The sequence below is a fragment of the Entelurus aequoreus genome, linkage group LG23 (genome assembly GCF_033978785.1).
Source record: "Entelurus aequoreus isolate RoL-2023_Sb linkage group LG23, RoL_Eaeq_v1.1, whole genome shotgun sequence".
NCBI lineage: Eukaryota > Metazoa > Chordata > Actinopteri > Syngnathiformes > Syngnathidae > Entelurus > Entelurus aequoreus.
Window position 1 is genome coordinate 39,432,601 of NC_084753.1, and position 19,760 is coordinate 39,452,360.

General features: G+C 40.5%; 2 protein-coding genes across 2 annotated transcripts in view; one reads left to right on the forward strand and one right to left on the reverse strand.

Annotated features, from left to right (window-relative positions):
* LOC133640636 (gastrula zinc finger protein XlCGF57.1-like) overlaps positions 1-19,760 on the forward strand; it is a 64,491-nt gene that overhangs the window by 22,061 nt on the left and 22,670 nt on the right. The gene's annotated exons all lie outside the window — the stretch shown is intronic.
* On the reverse strand, positions 6,445-19,467 carry LOC133640618 (oocyte zinc finger protein XlCOF22-like). The gene is made up of 2 exons (XM_062034141.1): positions 19,058-19,467; positions 6,445-8,272 (listed from the first exon to the last, which is right to left on the reverse strand). Exons 1-2 carry the CDS (start codon positions 19,179-19,181, stop codon positions 6,591-6,593), a joined length of 1,806 nt encoding a protein of 601 aa, XP_061890125.1. The 5' UTR covers positions 19,182-19,467; the 3' UTR covers positions 6,445-6,590.

A 19,760-nucleotide genomic window follows, 5' to 3' on the forward strand; every position in this document is an offset into this window, starting at 1 on the left:
TCTGACAATGTTGTCCTGGCTAGCAGTCCCTCCGTTAAAATCCAGCCGCTGTTGCTTCAATGGTGTTGGAGGTGAAGTGTCTCTCTTTACTAGCTTGGTCGAAGCATGTTGCTTTTGTAGCTGTTTCAGCAGATTATAATTGCTGTTTTGGGTAGTAGATAGGATCTTTGATCCAAGACACAATTTACATTAAACTAAAATGTTATTTCCTCTGTGCTGGACAAAAGAAAAGTAGTGAGATTATCTCCATGTTAAGAAACTCGACTTTGGCTCCGCCATGATGTCTTGTTAGTAAACACAGACCCCCCCCCCCTCCCCCGCCCCAGATACACACACACACACACACACACACACACACACACACACACACACACACACACACACACACACACGCACACACACTCACAGCGCGCCTCTTCTCCGGCGCCTCTTCTGCAGCTCTCCAGTAAAACACACTCAGATTGTCTCAATTTCTAGCCGATAATACATAAAAAAATAATGTAAAATAACGCTGTAACGCATCATGTAGTAACGGTATCTGAGTTACTGAATATAAATAAATAACGTGTTAGACTACTAGTTACCGCCAAAAATAACGGTGTTACAGTAGTCCCACTTTGATGCTTATGGAGCTAGCTTAGCTTGCTAATTAGCTTAGCTTGTTAGCTGCTAACAAAGAGAGGCGGAAGTGATCAAAACACATCGCTAAGCAGAGATCAAGTGTGAGTGTAAAGTGTTGTGATTGTGTGAAAATGTGCGAAAGAACGATAGCAGAGTACGAGGAGGAACTTTGTCCAACAAAAGAGGAGAAGGAGCGACAACATCAAAAACATCAAGTTGTGTTACACAGAACAGGTTTGTTTACTTCTTACTCTCACATGTTTACTAACGTCATATTTATTATTAACACTATTCTTGAATAGATTGTCTATAGGAAGATGAATTGTCATGTGAGGATGATGCACTGATTGTTTTATGTTGTTCATAAAAACGAGACAGTTTCAGACACACAATATTTATGAGAGGTTGATGTTCCTCTCAGTTTGTAACAATGTGTATCAACATGTTTACACAAAACTCACACAGTCACCGGGGGAATATTCCAGAGAGCAGGTTAAGTGCAAACTCCTGAGTACGTAAAATGAAGTGTATTAATTGACTCATATCATGTTCTACACTTGGTGAATGTTCATATTCATCTCGGAGAAAGCAAACCATCAGGTTTGAGTAAACAGTGGTATTTCAGTTTGAGCACATGATAAGATAAGGTCCCTTAGTTTGATATTCGCATGTGAATTGGATCACTTCTCGTAGGAAAAGAGGCCCTAATTGGGACTTCGGAATGCAAAAGTGACAACCATATCCTTGAAAGGAGACTACCTGTCTAGCTCAAACGCCAACCTTTAAGTTATGACTTAAAGCAGTTGTTTTCCAGACACTTACACACCAACATCTCCTTTCGTGGTCAGGTGGTGCTGTTTAGCTTTAGCGCACACCCAGACAGTGAAAGAAGGAATATATAAAACGATGGTTTGGCTTCTCCGGGAGAGGAGTCCTCCATATTTGACCTGACCTCCTCCCAGGAACTGCAGTCCTGTGTAAATGACGCTCGCTGGTAATAAAGCAACTTTTGCTTCAGTAAAGCGTCTCCGACGTCTCTTTTGATCCAGCCGCACTGCCGTGTCGCCCTTCTGTCCGGACGACGATGACAAGACCAGAAATACACTTCAAAAGCTCCAGAGTTTTACCTCCAAAAATAGAGAGGTAAGACAAAGTCAGAGTCAGTTGCATAAAACACTGAAAGGGATTGGCGCGGTTGGGAGAGTGGCCGTGCCAGCAACCCGAGGGTTCTTGGTTCGATCCCCACCTACTACCAACCTCGTCACGTCCGTTGTGTCCTTGGGCAAGACAGTTCACCCTTGCTCCTGATGAGTCGTGGTTATTGCCTTGCATGGCAGCTCCCGCCATCAGTGTGTGAATGTGTGTGTGAATGGGTGAATGTGGAAATAGTGTCAAAGCCCTTTGAGTACCTTGAAGGTAGAAAAGCGCTATACAAGTACAACCCATTTACCATTGTTCCTATAACCCCTTTGTTCAAATGTTTGTTCCACTTGGCATCTTGTCTGACTCGCACCATGCACAGCCTTCCTTGTCACATATTGTTCCTTTTCCCGCTATCCATCCAGTAATTCAAACTGATCCAGCAGCGCGATTGAAGATTATTTTTACTTACAAAAATCAAGGAACCAGGATACTCGGGAAACAAAATAAAAGGTAGCCTACATAAAACGACATATATGTGCACATGTATGCACTGATTAAAAATATAGAACTATAATGCCCACGTTAAGACTTTTCTTTCTATTTCCAGCAGACTAGTAGAACATCTTAGGTGTATTGCTGCCCTCCACAGGTTCTTAACGGGATTTCCTCCTTCTGTCCTATGGCCCACACTACATTCTACAGTCCAGTAGGTGGCAGTATGAACCTTTCAAGTCATGGCTGCAAACTGCCAGTAAGAAGAAGAAGTAATAAACTGCCACAACGATGACTCTTGCTGACCTACTGCCTTCGGTAATAGCACCATTCCCAAATTATGTCGGCTCTATTGATAAACTCACTAACAACTTTGACGATGCCTTGCGCGAAATTATTGATAGTATAGCACCGCTAAAGCAAAAAAGGGCCCCTAAAAGGTGCACCCCATGGTTTACAGAAGAAATTAGAGCTCATAAATTATCATGTAGAAAACTGGAACGCAAATGGCGCGCGACTAAACTTGAGGTTTTCCATCAAGCATGGAGTGATAGTTTAATAACTTATAAACGCATGCTTACCTTAGCTAAAACTAAATACTACTCAAATCTCATCCGCCTCAACAAAAACGATCCTAAATTTCTGTTTAGTACAGTAGCATCGCTAACCCAACAAGGGACTCCTCCCAGTAGCTCCACCCACTCGGCAGATGATTTTATGAATTTCTTTAATAAGAAAATTGAACTCATTAGAAAGGAGATTAAAGACAACGCATCCCAGCTACAACTGGGCTCTATTAACACAAATACGACTGTATATACGACGGACACTGCCCTCCAAAATAGTCTCTCTATTTTTGATGAAATAACATTAGAGGAATTATTACAGCGTGTAAGTGGGATAAAACAAACAACATGTTTACTTGACCCACTTCCTGGGAAACTTATCAAGGAACTGTTTGTATTATTAGGTCCATCAGTGTTAAATATTATAAACTTATCACTTTCCTCCGGCACTGTTCCCCTAGCATTCAAAAAAGCGGTTATTCATCCTCTGCTCAAAAGACCTAACCTCGATCCTGACCTCATGGTAAACTACCGACCGGTCTCCCACCTTCCGTTTATTTCCAAAATTCTCGAAAAAACTGTTGCACAGCAGCTAAATGAACACTTAGTGACTAACAATCTCTGTGAACCTTTTCAATCCGGTTTCAGAGCAAATCACTCTACGGAGACAGCCCTCGCAAAAATGACTAATGATCTATTGCTAACGATGGATTCTGATGCGTCATCTATGTTGCTGCTTCTTGATCTTAGCGCCGCTTTCGATACCGTCGATCATAATATTTTATTAGAGCGTATCAAAACACGTATTGGTATGTCAGACTTAGCCTTGTCTTGGTTTAACTCTTATCTTACTGACAGGATGCAGTGCGTCTCCCATAACAATGTGACCTCGGACTATGTCAAGGTAACGTGCGGAGTTCCCCAGGGTTCGGTTCTTGGCCCTGCACTCTTTAGTATTTACATGCTGCCGCTGGGTGACATCATACGCAAGTACGGTGTTAGCTTTCACTGTTATGCTGATGACACCCAACTCTACATGCCCCTAAAGTTGACCAACACGCCGGATTGTAGTCAGCTGGAGGCGTGTCTTAATGAAATTAAACAATGGATGTCCGCTAACTTTTTGCAACTCAACGCTAAGAAAACGGAAATGCTGATTATCGGTCCTGCTCAACACCGACATCTATTTAATAATACCACCTTAACATTTGACAACCAAACAATTAAACAAGGAGACTCGGTAAAGAATCTGGGTATTATCTTCGACCCAACTCTCTCGTTTGAGTCACACATTAAGAGTGTTACTAAAACGGCCTTCTTTCATCTCCGTAATATCGCTAAAATTCGTTCCATCTTGTCCACTAGCGACGCTGAGATCATTATTCATGCGTTCGTTACGTCTCGTCTCGATTACTGTAACGTATTATTTTCGGGCCTCCCTATGTCTAGCATTAAAAGATTACAGTTGGTACAAAATGCAGCTGCTAGACTTTTGACAAAAACAAGAAAGTTTGATCATATTACGCCTATACTGGCTCACCTGCACTGGCTTCCTGTGCACTTAAGATGCGACTTTAAGGTTTTACTACTTACGTATAAAATACTACACGGTTTAGCTCCAGCCTATCTCGCCGATTGTATTGTACCATATGTCCCGACAAGAAATCTGCGTTCAAAGAACTCCGGCTTATTAGTGATTCCCAGAGCCAAAAAAAAGTCTGCGGGCTATAGAGCGTTTTCTATTCGGGCTCCAGTACTCTGGAATGCCCTCCCGGTAACAGTTAGAGATGCTACCTCAGTAGAAGCATTTAAGTCCCATCTTAAAACTCATTTGTATAATCTAGCCTTTAAATAGACCCCCCCTTTTTTAGACCAGTTGATCTGCCGTTTCTTTTCTTCTCTCCTCTTCTCCCCTGTCCCTTGCGAGGGGGAGTTGCATAGGTCCGGTGGCCATGGATGAAGTGCTGGCTGTCCAGAGCCGGGACCCCGGGTGGACCACTAGCCTGTGCATCGGTTGGGGACATCTCTGCGCTGCTGACCCGTCTCCGCTCGGGATGGTTTCCTGTTGGCCCCGCTGTGGACTGGACTCCCGCTGATGTGTTGGATCCACTGTGGACTGGACTTTCACAATGTTATGTCAGACCCACTCGACATCCGTTGCTTTCGGTCTCCCCTAGAGGGGGGGGGGGTTACCCACATATGCGGTCCTCTCCAAGGTTTCTCATAGTCATTCACCGACGTCCCACTGGGGTGAGTTTTTCCTTGCCCGTATGTGGGCTCTGTACCGAGGATGTCGTTGTGGCTTGTACAGCCCTTTGAGACACTTGTGATTTAGGGCTATATAAATAAACATTGATTGATTGAATAGAGCTGGTTGCTTGTTTCTCTCGCGAGATCTGACAACATGTTTAAATAGAACAATTGACAGGTTGACAACATCCAAACAAACCAAGTCATCTCCAATACATCTCAACATTACACACATCCTCCAGGCTGAGTTAGTCTAGATGATGAAGTAACCTGGAAACTACATGTAAGTCATATAAAGAAAACATTGAAAAAATTTACTGTGGTAATAAATAGAATAAAATACATACCCACGAATATTAACTACATTTATTGTACCCAACTTTAGTTGAAGCATACATTGTTTATTGCATAAAGGTCTGGGGACATACATATAAAACAATCACACAAAAATATTCATATTACACAAGAGAGTAATAAAGACAATTAATAGAATGGATTATAGAGACCCAACAAATGATTCATAAAGTCACACATTTTAAAATTGTAAAAAAGACAACTGTTCAAATGATGTAAAAAGTAAATAATAATATGCTTCCAGAAGTGGGCCAGAAGATGTTTCAGATGTGAACCAGTAAATATGAACTAAGAGGGATTTATGTGTACTCAAAAGCAAAGGTATGAACACATGTAAAACAAATATGTATATCATATAAAGGAGTTAATCTAGGGAATCATCTACAATTAGAAAATAAAATATGTAACACTTCATTATTTCAAAAAACATATATAAAACACTATTATGAATAAGTATAAAAGTGAATTATGAATATCTACACTTAAAATGTTTATTGCTTGTAACATATTTTATGTACTGTTTATTCTCACCTTTTCAGTCAAATTGTTCCGTTCATTTTAAAGTACACAAATGTGTATATTAACTCATGTACTTAACTGAAATAAAAGCACTAATCTGAAGTATGTACTCTAAATATGTTAAAAGCATAATAACAAGATTGTGTTACACACACAACAATGATGTCACACATGTTATATGTGCTGATGTTGTTAGAAAGTCAAAGTTAAAGTTTTGACAGTTTATTTCAAATCCTGCATCTTCATTTGCTGCTGCTGTTCTCACCAGCACACTTGTGTTTCTTACACTGGTACATATAAGAGAATCTTTCACCACACACACTGCAACTCAACACTTTCTCTCCTGTGTGTGTTATCATGTGTACTGTAAGAGTGTATAGTTGACGAAAGCTTTTGTTGCAGCTTGAACAAGAGTATGGTTTTTCACCAGAGTGCTTTCTCATGTGTACTTTTAATTGATGTCTTTCTATATAACTTGTACCACATACTGAACATATAAAAGGTTTTTCACCAGTGTGTGTTCTCATGTGTTTTTTTAAATGGTCCCTTCGAGTAAAATCTTTACCGCAGATTGAACATGAAAAAGGTTTTTCACCAGTGTGTATTCTCATGTGTTTTTTGAAATGGGGCTTTTGAGTAAAATCTTTACCGCAGATTGAACATGAAAAAAGGTTTTTCTCCAGTGTGTGTTCTCATGTGTACTTTTAAACTTTCATTTATTACAAAACTTTTACCACATTCTGAGCAGGAAAAAGGTTTTTTTCCAGTGTGTGTTCTCATGTGGATTTTAAAAGATTCCCTATGAGTAAAATCTTTACCGCAGGTTGAACATGAAAAAGGTTTTTCTCCAGTGTGTATTCTCATGTGTCTTGTGAAATGGGGCTTTTGAGTAAAATGTTTACCGCAGATTGAACATGCAAAAGGTTTTTCTCCAGTGTGTGTCCTCATGTGGAATTTTAAATTTTTATTTTCTGAAAAACTTTTACCACATTCTGAGCAGGAAAAAGGTTTTTCTCCAGTGTGTATTCTCATGTGTACTTTTAAATGGTACTTTCGAGTAAAATCTTTACCGCAGGTTGAACATGAAAAAGGTTTTTCTCCAGTGTGTGTTCTCATGTGTACTTTGAAATGGTACTTTCGAGTAAAACCTTTTCTGCAGATTGAACATGACAAAGGTTTTTTTCCAGTGTGTGTTCTCATGTGTCTTTTGATATTGTACTTTCGAGTAAAACCTTTACCGCAGATTGAACATGAAAAACGTTTTTCTCCAGTGTGTGTTCTCATGTGTACTTTTAAATTTGTATTTGTTACAAAACTTTTGCCACATTCTGAGCAGGGAAAAGGTTTTTCTCCAGTGTGTGTTCTCATGTGTTTTTTGAAATGGTCCCTTCGAGTAAAACCTTTACTGCAGATTGAACATGAAACAGGTTTTTCTCCAGTGTGTGTTCTCATGTGTGTTTTTAGACGACAGCGGTCATTAAAAGTTTTGTCGCAGTGAGAACATGTGAAGTGTGTGTTGTCAGTGTGACATGTCTTATCATCTTTAGAGTGTTCATCATCAGTGTCAGGAGAGTGTGACGTTGTGTCCTCACTATCTGATAGTGGAGCTAAGAGCTTGTCTGCTTGTGATCCTCCACAGTGGTCTCCATCAGCTTCTGTTGTCATGTGTTGAGTTGAGCTGCTGTTTGGAGGCTCCGCCTCTCTCTTCTCCTCACTTTCACCTTTGACCTCATCATCTTCACTCTTCACAGGGACACCAGTCACTGGCATCTTGGTGACATCAACCTCCTCCAGTCCTTCAAGATGCTCTCCCTGCTGACTGATGCTGTGTTCCTCCTCTTCCTTTTTAATGTGAGGGCTCAGTGGGTCCTCCTCTTCCTCCTTAATGTGAGGGCTCAGTGGATCCACCGCTTCCTCTTTAAAATGGGGTGTCAGTGGTTCCTCCTCTTCCTCTTTAAAATGGGGTGTCAGTGGATCCACCTCTTCCGCCTTAATGAGAGGGCTCAGTGGATCCACCACTTCCTCTTTAAGATTGGGTGTCAGTGGGTCCTCCTCTTCCTCTTTAAAATTGGGTGTCAGTGGATCCACCTCTTCCTCCTCAATGTGAGGGCTCAGTGGATCTACCACTTCCTCTTTAAAATTGGGTGTCGGTGGGTCCTCCTCTTCCTTTTTAAAATGGCGTGTCAGTGGGTCCTCCTCTTCCTTTTTAAAATGGGGGTTCAGTGGGTATTCCTCTTCCTTCTTAATGTGAGAGGGCTGTGGCTCCTCCGTCCGCATCCTGAAGCTCCACTTCTGTTGCTCAGGGTGAAGATGTTCTTCACAGACGTCTGCAAGACAACAAGACAATCACATGTTTTAGTAACATCCATCTCTGCTCAGTCACACAATGCATTCAGTACGTTAACATGCACTTAGGAACAACAAGTTATTGTATGAACTGTACTGAAATCTTTACAACATTATTCACAGGAAAAGAAAAACAAAGTTTGTCTGATACCAAATGGCTTACACAGACATGATAGGGTGAGAAATAAGTGTTGGTGATTTTCAATGTTTTTGGAACAGTGTTAAGGTCATACGAAAAGAGAAAGAAAATTAGTGCCACAGAGACGTCCGCCGCGACGGGCTCCGAGTGAGGGGTGACTCACTCGTGTTTCGGGCATTGTCCTGGAAACACAAATTGTAAATAGGTAGTGGGCTAATTTGTCTTAAGGTCGAGAGTCACGTCATTAGTGTGAAGAAGTGAATAAAGTTGTAAGTGACATCTAGGGCCTTGCCGCCCCGTAGACTAGTGAGATTGACAGACGTGTTCATCTCGGTGCAACGTTTCAGTATACGCTGAGGAGGTTTGCGGCCCTCGAAAACTGATGTAAATCAGAGAGAGGGATGTATGACATTATATGGTTTTGGATTGTTGTTGATATTGTTGAATTTTATAACACTGATTTGTTGATGGATTTACGTGTTGTTAAAAGAGTAAAAATGGATGGTGATTTTGAGCGTGAGTGTGAAGAGTTTGGGACGCGTGATGGAGTGTTTTTGTCCCAGAGTGGGGACAGGAAGATAATGGACGAGATAAAGAAGAACATAGTTGGACAGATTGTGAGAAGTGTGGACACAGCGGACAGAGAGAGGCAAGTATGAGAAGTTTTGGAGGAGAATAGACACAGAAACATGGTGTTGCAAGTGTGAGGAAGAGATGCATCCAGGATGTAGTTGTATGCGAAAAAGCAAGTTGAAGAAAAGCTGAGAGAAAGTGACAAACGGAGGTGCATGTCAAAAAAACATGTTTTTGTGCAGTAGATCGCTGCAGACTGTTTTTTTAAGTGTGTATCTTTCCAGGTTCACATTGTGTAAAAACCCCGGGGTTCAAATAAAGATAAGTGAAATATAAAACATAGGACGCTAGCAGGTGAAAGACGCCAAAAGACGATGGAGGTGAGGCTTGAGAAAAAACGTTTAAAAATAGATGAAGAAATAAGAAGGCCGAAAGAAATCAATACGAATAATTTAATGCAAAATTGAATAAACTAATGCGTGTGCCAGATATTGTGGGGTTATTGAAATAAGATAGTAATAAAATGTAGACTGAAGATATACATAGATATTTATAAATATGAATAGCGCTTTTATATGGGACCCGATGAGATATATATATATATGTGTAATATATATATATATATATATATATATATATATATATATATATGTATATATATATATATATATATATATATATATATATATATATATATATATATATATATATATATATATATATACATACATATATATATATATATATATATATATATATATATATATATATATATATATATATATATATATATATATGTGTATATATATATACATATATATGTGTATATATATATATATATATATATATATATATATATATATATATATATATATATATATATATATATATATATATATATACATATGTGTATATATGTATATATATATTGTGGAGCATCACAATACCCCCGAACAGGTGAGACTAGGCAGAGGGCCAGCCATCACAGTGAGAGTATGCACCAGGCAGTCAAACTACGCCAACCTCTGGGTCTGGTAATTGAAGGCAAATGCATCCCTAATTCTATCCTCAATCAGGTTGATGTGTGGCCACCTGCTCCAAGGCAGCTGTGTCAGGTTGGCAATCACTGTGTTTGCTTAAATAGCACCTCAGTGTATGACTCATTGTGTGGCTGGCTCCCTGCTGGGAAAGGTCTGCTCCCATCGGGCGGTAAGTGTGTTGGTCCACTGAAATGTAATTTGTAGATTAGTCTGCTAAAGGTGTAATAAGTTGGATTCATTGAATGTTGTGATTTATTGAACTTTGTGCTGATCAGAGATTTCTCTGCTCTGTGTTCCAGGCAATTTAGGAGACCTGATCAAGGCACGAAAAATGAGATAATTTGTTTGTTTAAAAGGAAGCCCCAATCGGGAGGAATTTAAGTTAACCTGTTTTCAGAAAAGTGACATAATAAAGCAACCCTGCTGCATTTGAAACTTAACAGAACTGTCTCTGGGAGGTTGGTTTGAACCCATACGTCACAATATGTATATATAGTAGTGGTGCAACGGATCAACATTGATCCGTGAGGATCAATATCTTCGGATCGGCACACACGTGATCCGTTTGCTTTACGAAGAAAGAAAAAAAAGTTTGCGCATGTTCAGTCCACACACAGCGTGGTCATGGCGAGCGGAGTAACGGAGGAGCTTGAACGCCCTGCGCCATTTAAAGGCCTACTGAAATGATTTTTTAAAATTTAAACGGGGATAGCAGATCCATTCTATGTGTCATACTTGATCATTTTGCGATATTGCCATATTTTTGCTGAAAGGATTTAGTATAGAAGAACGTCAATAAAGTTCGCAACTTTTGGTCTCTGATAAAAAAAAAACCTTGCCCCTACCGGAAGTAGCGTGACGTTGTCAGTTGTTCACTTCCTCATATTTTCCTATTGTTTTCAACGCAGCTAGAGCTATTCGGACCGAGAAAGCGACGATTACCCCATTAATATGAGCAAGGATGAAAGATTTGTGGATGAGGAACGTTAGAGTGACGGACTACATTGCAGTGAAATACATATCTTTTTTCGCTCTGACCGTAACTTAGGTACAAGCTCGCTCATTGGATTCCACACTCTCTCCTTTTTCTATTGTGGATCACGGATTTGTATTTTAAACCACCTCGGATACTATATCCTTTTGGAAATGAGAGTCAAGAACGCGAAATGGACATTCACAGTGACTTTTATCTCCACGACAATACATCGACGAAGCTCTTTAGCATGAGCTAACATGATAGCATCTGTCTCAAGATGGCGGCGCATTGCTATGCAGCAGCTCGGTGACGCTCTTGGGAGTGTAGAGCAATTTGGCAAAAAACACCCGTCATTTCTGTCAATTTCATGGCTGGCTCAAAGCGTGAACACTCTGTGATCACATACGACCGACAGACTATTCTGGATGTGGATGGATCGGGTCGTTATAGACTGAAAGATGCATGTACGGTGGACCTCCTCGCTAGCATGGGAATACTTCGCGGGCTACATCGAGCGGCCTTTGTAGCAGCGGAGTCAAGTGCTAGCGGTGACCGCCAATGGAGACGACGTAAGCGGTGTGAGCGGAAGCAGAAGCGGGGATGCCGAGCGGGGCTAACAACAAAGGGAAAAGCTAACCAAAGAAGCGCTAGTCCGGGTAAGAAGTCTTTTAAACTAGAACTAGCCGGCGCCAGGCTGGATAATCCCTGCACACATAGCAATTCTCTTAGAATAAAACACAACTCACATAATGTTTTTTCTTTTGTGACCGTGTCAGAGGCAGACATGCAATCTACTGAGGTGGCTAACTATGATGCGTTCAGTTTATCGCAACATCTAGCAAACAATCGGACAATTCCCGTCGTATCAATTCTTAGATATGGTCGAAACTATTTAAAGTGCACTACGCATAATAAACGCAACATTATTAATATTGCTACTTCGGATAGTTTCAACAAACAATCCTCAAAACAGCCCACTACCTATAATATGGGCTTTTTAAACATAAGATCATTATCTTCCAAAACGTTATTAGTTAATGAGGTCATTAGAGACAACAAACTTGACGTCGTTGGTCTCGCCGAGACCCGGCTCTAACCAGACGATTTTTTTGCGCTAAATGAGGCATCTCCTCCTAACTATACCAATGCACATGTTGCCCGACCTCTTAAAAGGGGAGGGGGTGTCGCACTAATATACAATGAAAACTATAATATTACACCTAACCTAAATAACAAATATAACTCGTTTGAGGTGCTCACTTTGAGGTTTGTCACACCGCTGCCTCTCCACCTGGCTGCTATCTACCGCCCCCCTGGGCCCTATTCGGACTTCATCAGTGAATTCTCAGAGTTTGTTGCTGATCTAGTGACGCACGCCGACAATATAATCATAATGGGGGACTTTAACATCCATATGAATACCCCATCAGACCCTCCATGCGTGGCGCTCCAGACTATAATTGATAGCTGTGGTCTTACACAAATAATAAATGAACCCACGCATCGCAACGGTAATACGATAGATCTAGTGCTTGTCAGGGGTGTCACCACCTCTAAAGTTACGAGACTCCCGTACACTAAAGTAATGTCCGATCATTACCTTATAAAATTTGAAGTTCTGACTCATTGTCAACAAACTAATAATAATAATAATAACTACTATAGCAGCCGCAACATTAATGCTGCCACAACGACGACTCTTACTGACCTACTGCCTTCGGTAATGGCACCATTCCCAAATTATGTGGGCTCTATTGATAACCTCACTAACAACTTTAACGACGCCCTGCGCGACACCATTGATAGTGTAGCACCGCTAAAGCTTAAAAGGGCCCCTAAAAGGCGTACCCCATGGTTTACAGAAGAAACTAAAGCCCAGAAATGATCATGTAGAAAGCTGGAACGCAAATGGCGTGCGACTAAACTTGAGGTTTTCCATCAAGCATGGTGTGATAGTTTAATAACTTATAAACGCATGCTTACCTCAGCTAAAGCTAAATATTACTCAAATCTCATCCACCTCAACAAAAATGATCCTAAATTTTTGTTTAGAACAGTAGCATCGCTAACCCAACAAGGGACTCCTCCCAGTAGCTCCACCCACTCAGCAGATGACTTCATGAATTTCTTTAATAAGAAAATTGAAGTCATTAGAAAAGAGATTAAAGACAATGCATCTCAGCTACAACTGGGTTCTATTAACACAGATACGACTGTATATACGACGGATACCGCCCTCCAAAATAGTTTCTCTCTCTTTGATGAAATAACATTGGAGGAATTGTCAAAATGTGTAAATGGGACAAAACAAACAACATGTTTACTTGACCCAATTCCTGGGAAACTTATCAAGGAGCTTTTTGTATTATTAGGTCCATCAGTGTTAAATATTATAAACGTATCACTTTCCTCTGGCACTGTTCCCCTAGCATTCAAAAAAGCGGTTATTCATCCTCTACTCAAAAGACCTAACCTCGATCCTGATCTCTTGGTAAACTACCGGCCGGTGTCCCACCTTCCGTTTATCTCGAAAATCCTCTAAAAAATTGTCGCACAGCAGCTAAATGAACACTTAGCGTCTAACAATCTCTGTGAACCTTTTCAATCCGGTTTCAGGGCAAATCACTCTACGGAGACAGCCCTCGCAAAAATGACTAATGATCTATTGCTAACGATGGATTCTGATGCTTCATCTATGTTGCTGCTTCTTGATCTTAGCGCTGCTTTCGATACTGTTGATCATAATATTTTATTAGAGCGTATCAAAACGCGTATTGGGATGACAGACTTAGCCTTGTCTTGGTTTAACTCTTATCTTACTGACAGGATGCAGTGTGTCTCCCATAACAATGTGACCTCGGACTATGTTAAGGTAACGTGCGGAGTTCCCCAGGGTTCGGTTCTTGGCCCTGCACTCTTTAGTATTTACATGCTGCCGCTGGGTGACATCATACGCAAATACGGTGTTAGCTTTCACTGTTATGCTGATGACACTCAACTCTACATGCCCCTAAAGCTGACCAACACGCCGGATTGTAGTCAGCTGGAGGCGTGTCTTAATGAAATTAAACAATGGATGTCCGCTAACTTTTTGCAACTCAACGCTAAGAAAACGGAAATGCTGATTATCGGTCCTGCTCAACACCGACATCTATTTAATAATACCACCTTAACATTTGACAACCAAACAATTAAACAAGGCGACTCGGTAAATAATCTGGGTATTATCTTCGACCCAACTCTCTCGTTTGAGTCACACATTAAGAGTGTTACTAAAACGGCCTTCTTTCATCTCCGTAATATCGCTAAAATTCGTTCCATTTTGTCCACAAGCGATGCTGAGATCATTATCCATGCGTTCGTTACATCTCGTCTCGATTACTGTAACGTTTTATTTTCGGGCCTCCCTATGTCTAGCATTAAAAGATTACAGATGGTACAAAATGCGGCTGCTAGACTTTTGACAAAAACAAGAAAGTTTGATCATATTACGCCTATACTGGCTCACTTGCACTGGCTTCCTGTGCACCTAAGATGCGACTTTAAGGTTTTACTACTTACGTATAAAATAATACACGGTCAAGCTCCTGCCTATCTTGCCGATTGTATTGTACCATATGTCCCAGCAAGAAATCTGCGTTCAAAGAACTCCGGCTTATTAGTGATTCCCAGAGCCCAAAAAAAGTCTGCGGGCTATAGAGCGTTTTCTATTCGGGCTCCAATACTATGGAATGCCCTCCCGGTAAAAGTTAGAGATGCTACCTCAGTAGAAGCATTTAAGTCTCACCTTAAAACTCATTTGTATACTCTAGCCTTTAAATAGACCCCCCTTTTTTAGACCAGTTGATCTGCCGTTTCTTTTCTTTTCTTTTCTACTCTGCTCCCAACCCGGGGTGGACCGCTAGCCTGTCCATCGGATGGGGACATCTCTACGCTGCTGACCCGTCTCCGCTCGGGATGGTTCCTGCTGGCCCCACTATGGACTGGACTTTCGCTGATGTGTTGGACTTTCACAATATTATGTCAGACCCACTCGACATCCATTGCTTTCGGTCTCCCCTAGGGGAGGGGGTGGGGGGGGGTGGGGTTTACCCACATATGCGGTCCTCTCCAAGGTTTCTCATAGTCATTCACCGACGTCCCACTGGGGTGAGTTTTTCCTTGCCCGTATGTGGGCTCTGTACCGAGGATGTCGTTGTGGCTTGTGCAGCCCTTTGAGGCACTTGTGATTTAGGGCTATATAAATAAACATTGATTGATTGATTGATTGATTGATTGATGTGGTGAGGTATGTGGCTGCAGCAGTGTGAAAATGAATGTGTTATATGTTGTTTCAATGTTAAAGCCTATTAACGCGTGTGCGTCTAACATGTTGCATATACATTCCTGTAGCTTCACTGACATAGGTCAATAAAGGAGAACAATTATAAAAGTCACGCGCACCCTCAGTCATCCCCAATGAACCTTGCTGGATTGGATCCAATGTCCTGCGACTTGTTGCTGGATGAGGAGCCAGTTTTAGACAAGGGCTTTTGTGCACTAAGCAGTTAAGGCCGAGTAGAATATCTCCTGATAAGACCTATTGGGTTATAGCTACTGTGGAGAATGCATATATTTTAAAGAGTTCTTTCTTTATTCATAGTCATGTTTAAAGCAACTAATATTTTTCCATGTGTACCGGTACTCTTTTTTTGCTTGTATCTTATGTCCGCAAGTAAACTCTGTTTTTTACCTTGAAGGCGTTGGAATGTGGGAGTTAGTGTACTCCCTTTTTACCTTATCAGTATTAGAACAATGAGGCTGTATTCCTTTCTGGGCAGGGTGGGGGCTGTTTTCGTATTCAATAAGTTGTCTCTTCCCGTTGGATTTTAAGACATACTTGTCAACCCTCACGAATTTTCCGGCAGACTCCCGAAATTCAGCGCCTTTCCCGAAAACCTCCCGGGACAAATATTCTCCCGAAAATCTCCCGATTTTCAGCCGGAGATGGAGGCCACGCCCCCTCCAGCTCCATGCGGACCTGAGTGAGGACAGCCTTTTTTCACGTCCGCTTTCCCACGATATAAACAGCGTGCCTGCCCAATCACGTTATTCCACACGAGGCGTCCGGTACCGCCGATGAACATGGTGCAGATGGAGAGGATCTTCTCGGCGTCCGTGTTGGCGCACACGTTGCCAAAGCCGACGCTGGTCAGGCTGCTGAGGGTGAAGTAGAGGGCGGCGATGTACGAGCTGCGCACCGACGGGCCGCCGACCGTGTTGTTGACGTAGGGCATCTCCAGGCGCTTGCCCAGCTCATGGAGCCATTCTCGGGGAAGAGACGGGAGGACAACAGGGTGACAAGAACTAAATTATCCAGACTAGAGATAAATTGTATTGTAGCCGAGTGTCCTGGGTTCGCCTATACAATGTACTTATAGAAGAAAATAATAAACGGGAGACATTAGAGCAGCTTCGGTAGCCACCGCTTCTTTATTGTAAACTTCACACACCTTCTTCCAAAACCACACACACCCTACGTCACAGCCCTACGGCAACTCTGGAGGAACAAAACTCCTCCTTACCTAACACACTCCGGTAACTTGGGACACCCTGGACTGTTTGTTACAGTATTATTTTGTTTAGCTTACCTAAAAATAAATATATTTATTAATTTAAAAAAAAAACTGAATACATTTTTACTACATTTAGCTAAAAACATCAAAATGGATTTTATTGTTATTTGTATTTTTTCTGACTCCTTATTACCAGCCTTAGAATTATACATTAAAATAAACATATTTGAAATAATTCATTTTAAATGATCATAATAATTCATTTAAAATTACCATATTTAATTATTAAAATAATTGCTTGTTTATCAACAACTTTAGCATTTTATTCATTACATTTTGAAGCTCTCAGAAGCCAAGTTATGTTACATTCTTTAAGATTTATTTATGCAAGTTTGAAGTATCAATTATCTAAACACAGTTTTGTTTGCATATTTTCAGGATGTATATATATATATATATATATATATATATATATATATATATATATATATATATATATATATATATATATATATATATATATATATATATGAAATACTTGACTTGGTGAATTCTAGCTGTAAATATACTCCTCCCCTCTTAACCACACCCCACCCCCAACCACGCCCCCCACCCCCCACCCCCCGAAATCGGAGGTCTCAAGGTTGGCAAGTATGTTTTCAGACCGCTTCTAGATGCTGGTATTAGCGCACTGTAAGACAGGTCTCCTAAAGCTTTAGTAAAACTTGATAATATTCCTATTCTGTCTTGATGGTCCTTCTTACTCAACATATATGTCATCTGAAAGAACTTGGGATTGACCAGTGACTTTTATTCCCCGGGAGGAAGACTGGTCACACGCAACACTACCCAATAAACACATTCACATATCAGCGTGTGCATAACACATATAGAATACAATCATCACAGCTTAGGTGCGTGTGTGTCTGTTTGTCTTGTTGAACCCCTCCCTGCTTCCTAACAGAGGCCTGAGCATGTGTGTGTTGTGTGGGGTCACAAAGTGACATAAGTCATTTTATTCTTACAAGTTGTGGTTTGCCCGCACTAAACCATGTTAAAAACAACAAGTCAGAATTAGTGTTGTCCCGATACCAATATTTTGGGACCGGTACCAACATTATTTAGATACTTTTTGGTACTTTTCTAAATAAAGGGGACCACAAAAAATTGCATAATTGGCTTTATTTTAACAAAACATCTTAGGGTACATTAAACATATGTTTCGTATTGCAAGTTTGTCCTTAAATAAAATAGTGAACATACTAGACAACTTGTCTTTTAGTAGTAAGTAAACCAACAAAGGCTCCTAATTTAGTCTGCTGACATATGCAGTAACATATTGTGTCATTTTCCATTCTATTATTTTGTCAACATTATTAAAGACCAGTGGTAGAAGATGAATTATTAATCTACTTGTTCATTTACTGTTATTATCTCCTTACTTTCTCTTTGAACATGATTTATCTAATCCCTTTTTTTCTGTTGTTTGATACTTTACATTAGTTTTGGATAATACCACAAATTTGGGTATCAATCTGATACCAAGTAGTCACAGGATCATACATTGGTCATATTCAAAGTCCTCATGAGTCCAGGGACGTATTTCCTGAGTTTATAAACATAATATACATTTTTTTTAAAGAAAGAAGATTTTGTGATGCGGACCGGTACTTTTCAGAGACGGTATAGTACCAAAAATGATTCATTAGTATCGCGGTACTATACTAATACCGGTATACCGTACAACCCTAGTCAGAATATGCATTGTGAGTGTGGCCAGGGGCGTATATCAAATGTTAGGATGGAGCATAAGCATGCATGGTGCTGGAATTGTCTTTCTTTTTTGACTGCTGAGGTAAAAAAGATTACATTCTAGAGCACATAAGTTAAGTACTTTGCATGTTGTTAGTGTGTCATTTAGTGCTGGTGTGTTGGGCAACTACAGTGTTTGTCTTTTCTTACTGTAGTTGTGTTGTTTAGGGAAACTAAGATATTAGAATTGATTAGTAGTATAAGTATTAAATAACTGACTGTCTGCCAAGAGGTACGAGGCACCAGCAGCTCCAACAAAATAGATGTTGGGAGGTGTGAGTTATGGATGTGTAGGAGCGCTATTGAAATCCCGGCCTCCATGTTTCACTGATGTAAACACATGTGAATTTAACAGATTTAGGGGCCTTTGGAGATCTGGCTTGTGCTGCCAGGCACTAGATAGCGAAATATAAATATATTCTCGAGCTAAATGTCAGTGGTGTGATGTTTATCCTTAATGCTTATTTCCTTACTTACGAAATTAAGCACACCTGAATGTATTACATGTATGTTTAAGTCGTTTAACTTTAAAGTGTAGTCTAACATTCTTAGGGAGGTTAGATTTTTTTTTTTTGACATTTGTGGTACACCATACATCTGGGTGCTGAGCTAAGTGTTACGTATGACGAAGGGGGAAGGAGACGGCACGACAGAGTAAGAAGTAAACAAACCTGTTCTGTGTAACACAACTTGAGCTTTCTTGAAAAAAGCTTCCAGTTGTTGACGTAGTCTTTTGTTCTCTTCTTTTGTCCGAGAAAGTTCCTCTTTGTACTCTGCTATCGTTCTTTCGCACATTTTCACACAATCACAACACTTTACACTCACACTTGATCTTAACTAAGCGATGTGTTGATCAAATCCGCGTCTCTTTGTTAGCAGCTAACAAGCTAATCTAACTAGCATGCCAAGCTAACTAGCGCGCTAAAACAACTAGCAAGCTAAGCGGGCCTAATAATGTCCAAAGTTGAGTGAGACGAGTGGAGTTTATCCTGACACGGAGGATGAATAAAGTGTAGTTAGTAGCGATGTGAGGAGATGTGCCGAGGCTTAGAAGCGTGTGTGGAGTAAAGGAGGACTTTGCTGCAAAGCGCATATCCTCCACGCATGCGTCACTTAGGGGCGGAGCCAAAGAGTCATAGTGATGGGCAAGTCATGAACGAACCGTTCAAAATGTATGTTTTCATGGTGCCCACACAAAAAACATGGCAACAAATTATATTTCAAATATATCAACCGTATTTGACTTTTAATCAGGTATATATGAAAATAATGAAAAAGTATTGTTTTTAATGCACTTATTTTCGCTCTTTTTATCTGCCACACGTGTTTTATAGTGTTTTATGCTCATGATTTATTATCTATCCACAAAGATGG

Coding starts and splice junctions, on each gene's coding strand:
- LOC133640618 (XM_062034141.1), bottom strand. CDS start 19,181: ATGTGCGAAAGAACGATAGCAGAGTACAAAGAGGAACTTTCTCGGACA. Junction 8,273..19,057: donor AGTTGTGTTACACAGAACAG/GTTTGTTTACTT, acceptor GTTGTCTTGCAG/ACGTCTGTGAAGAACATCTT.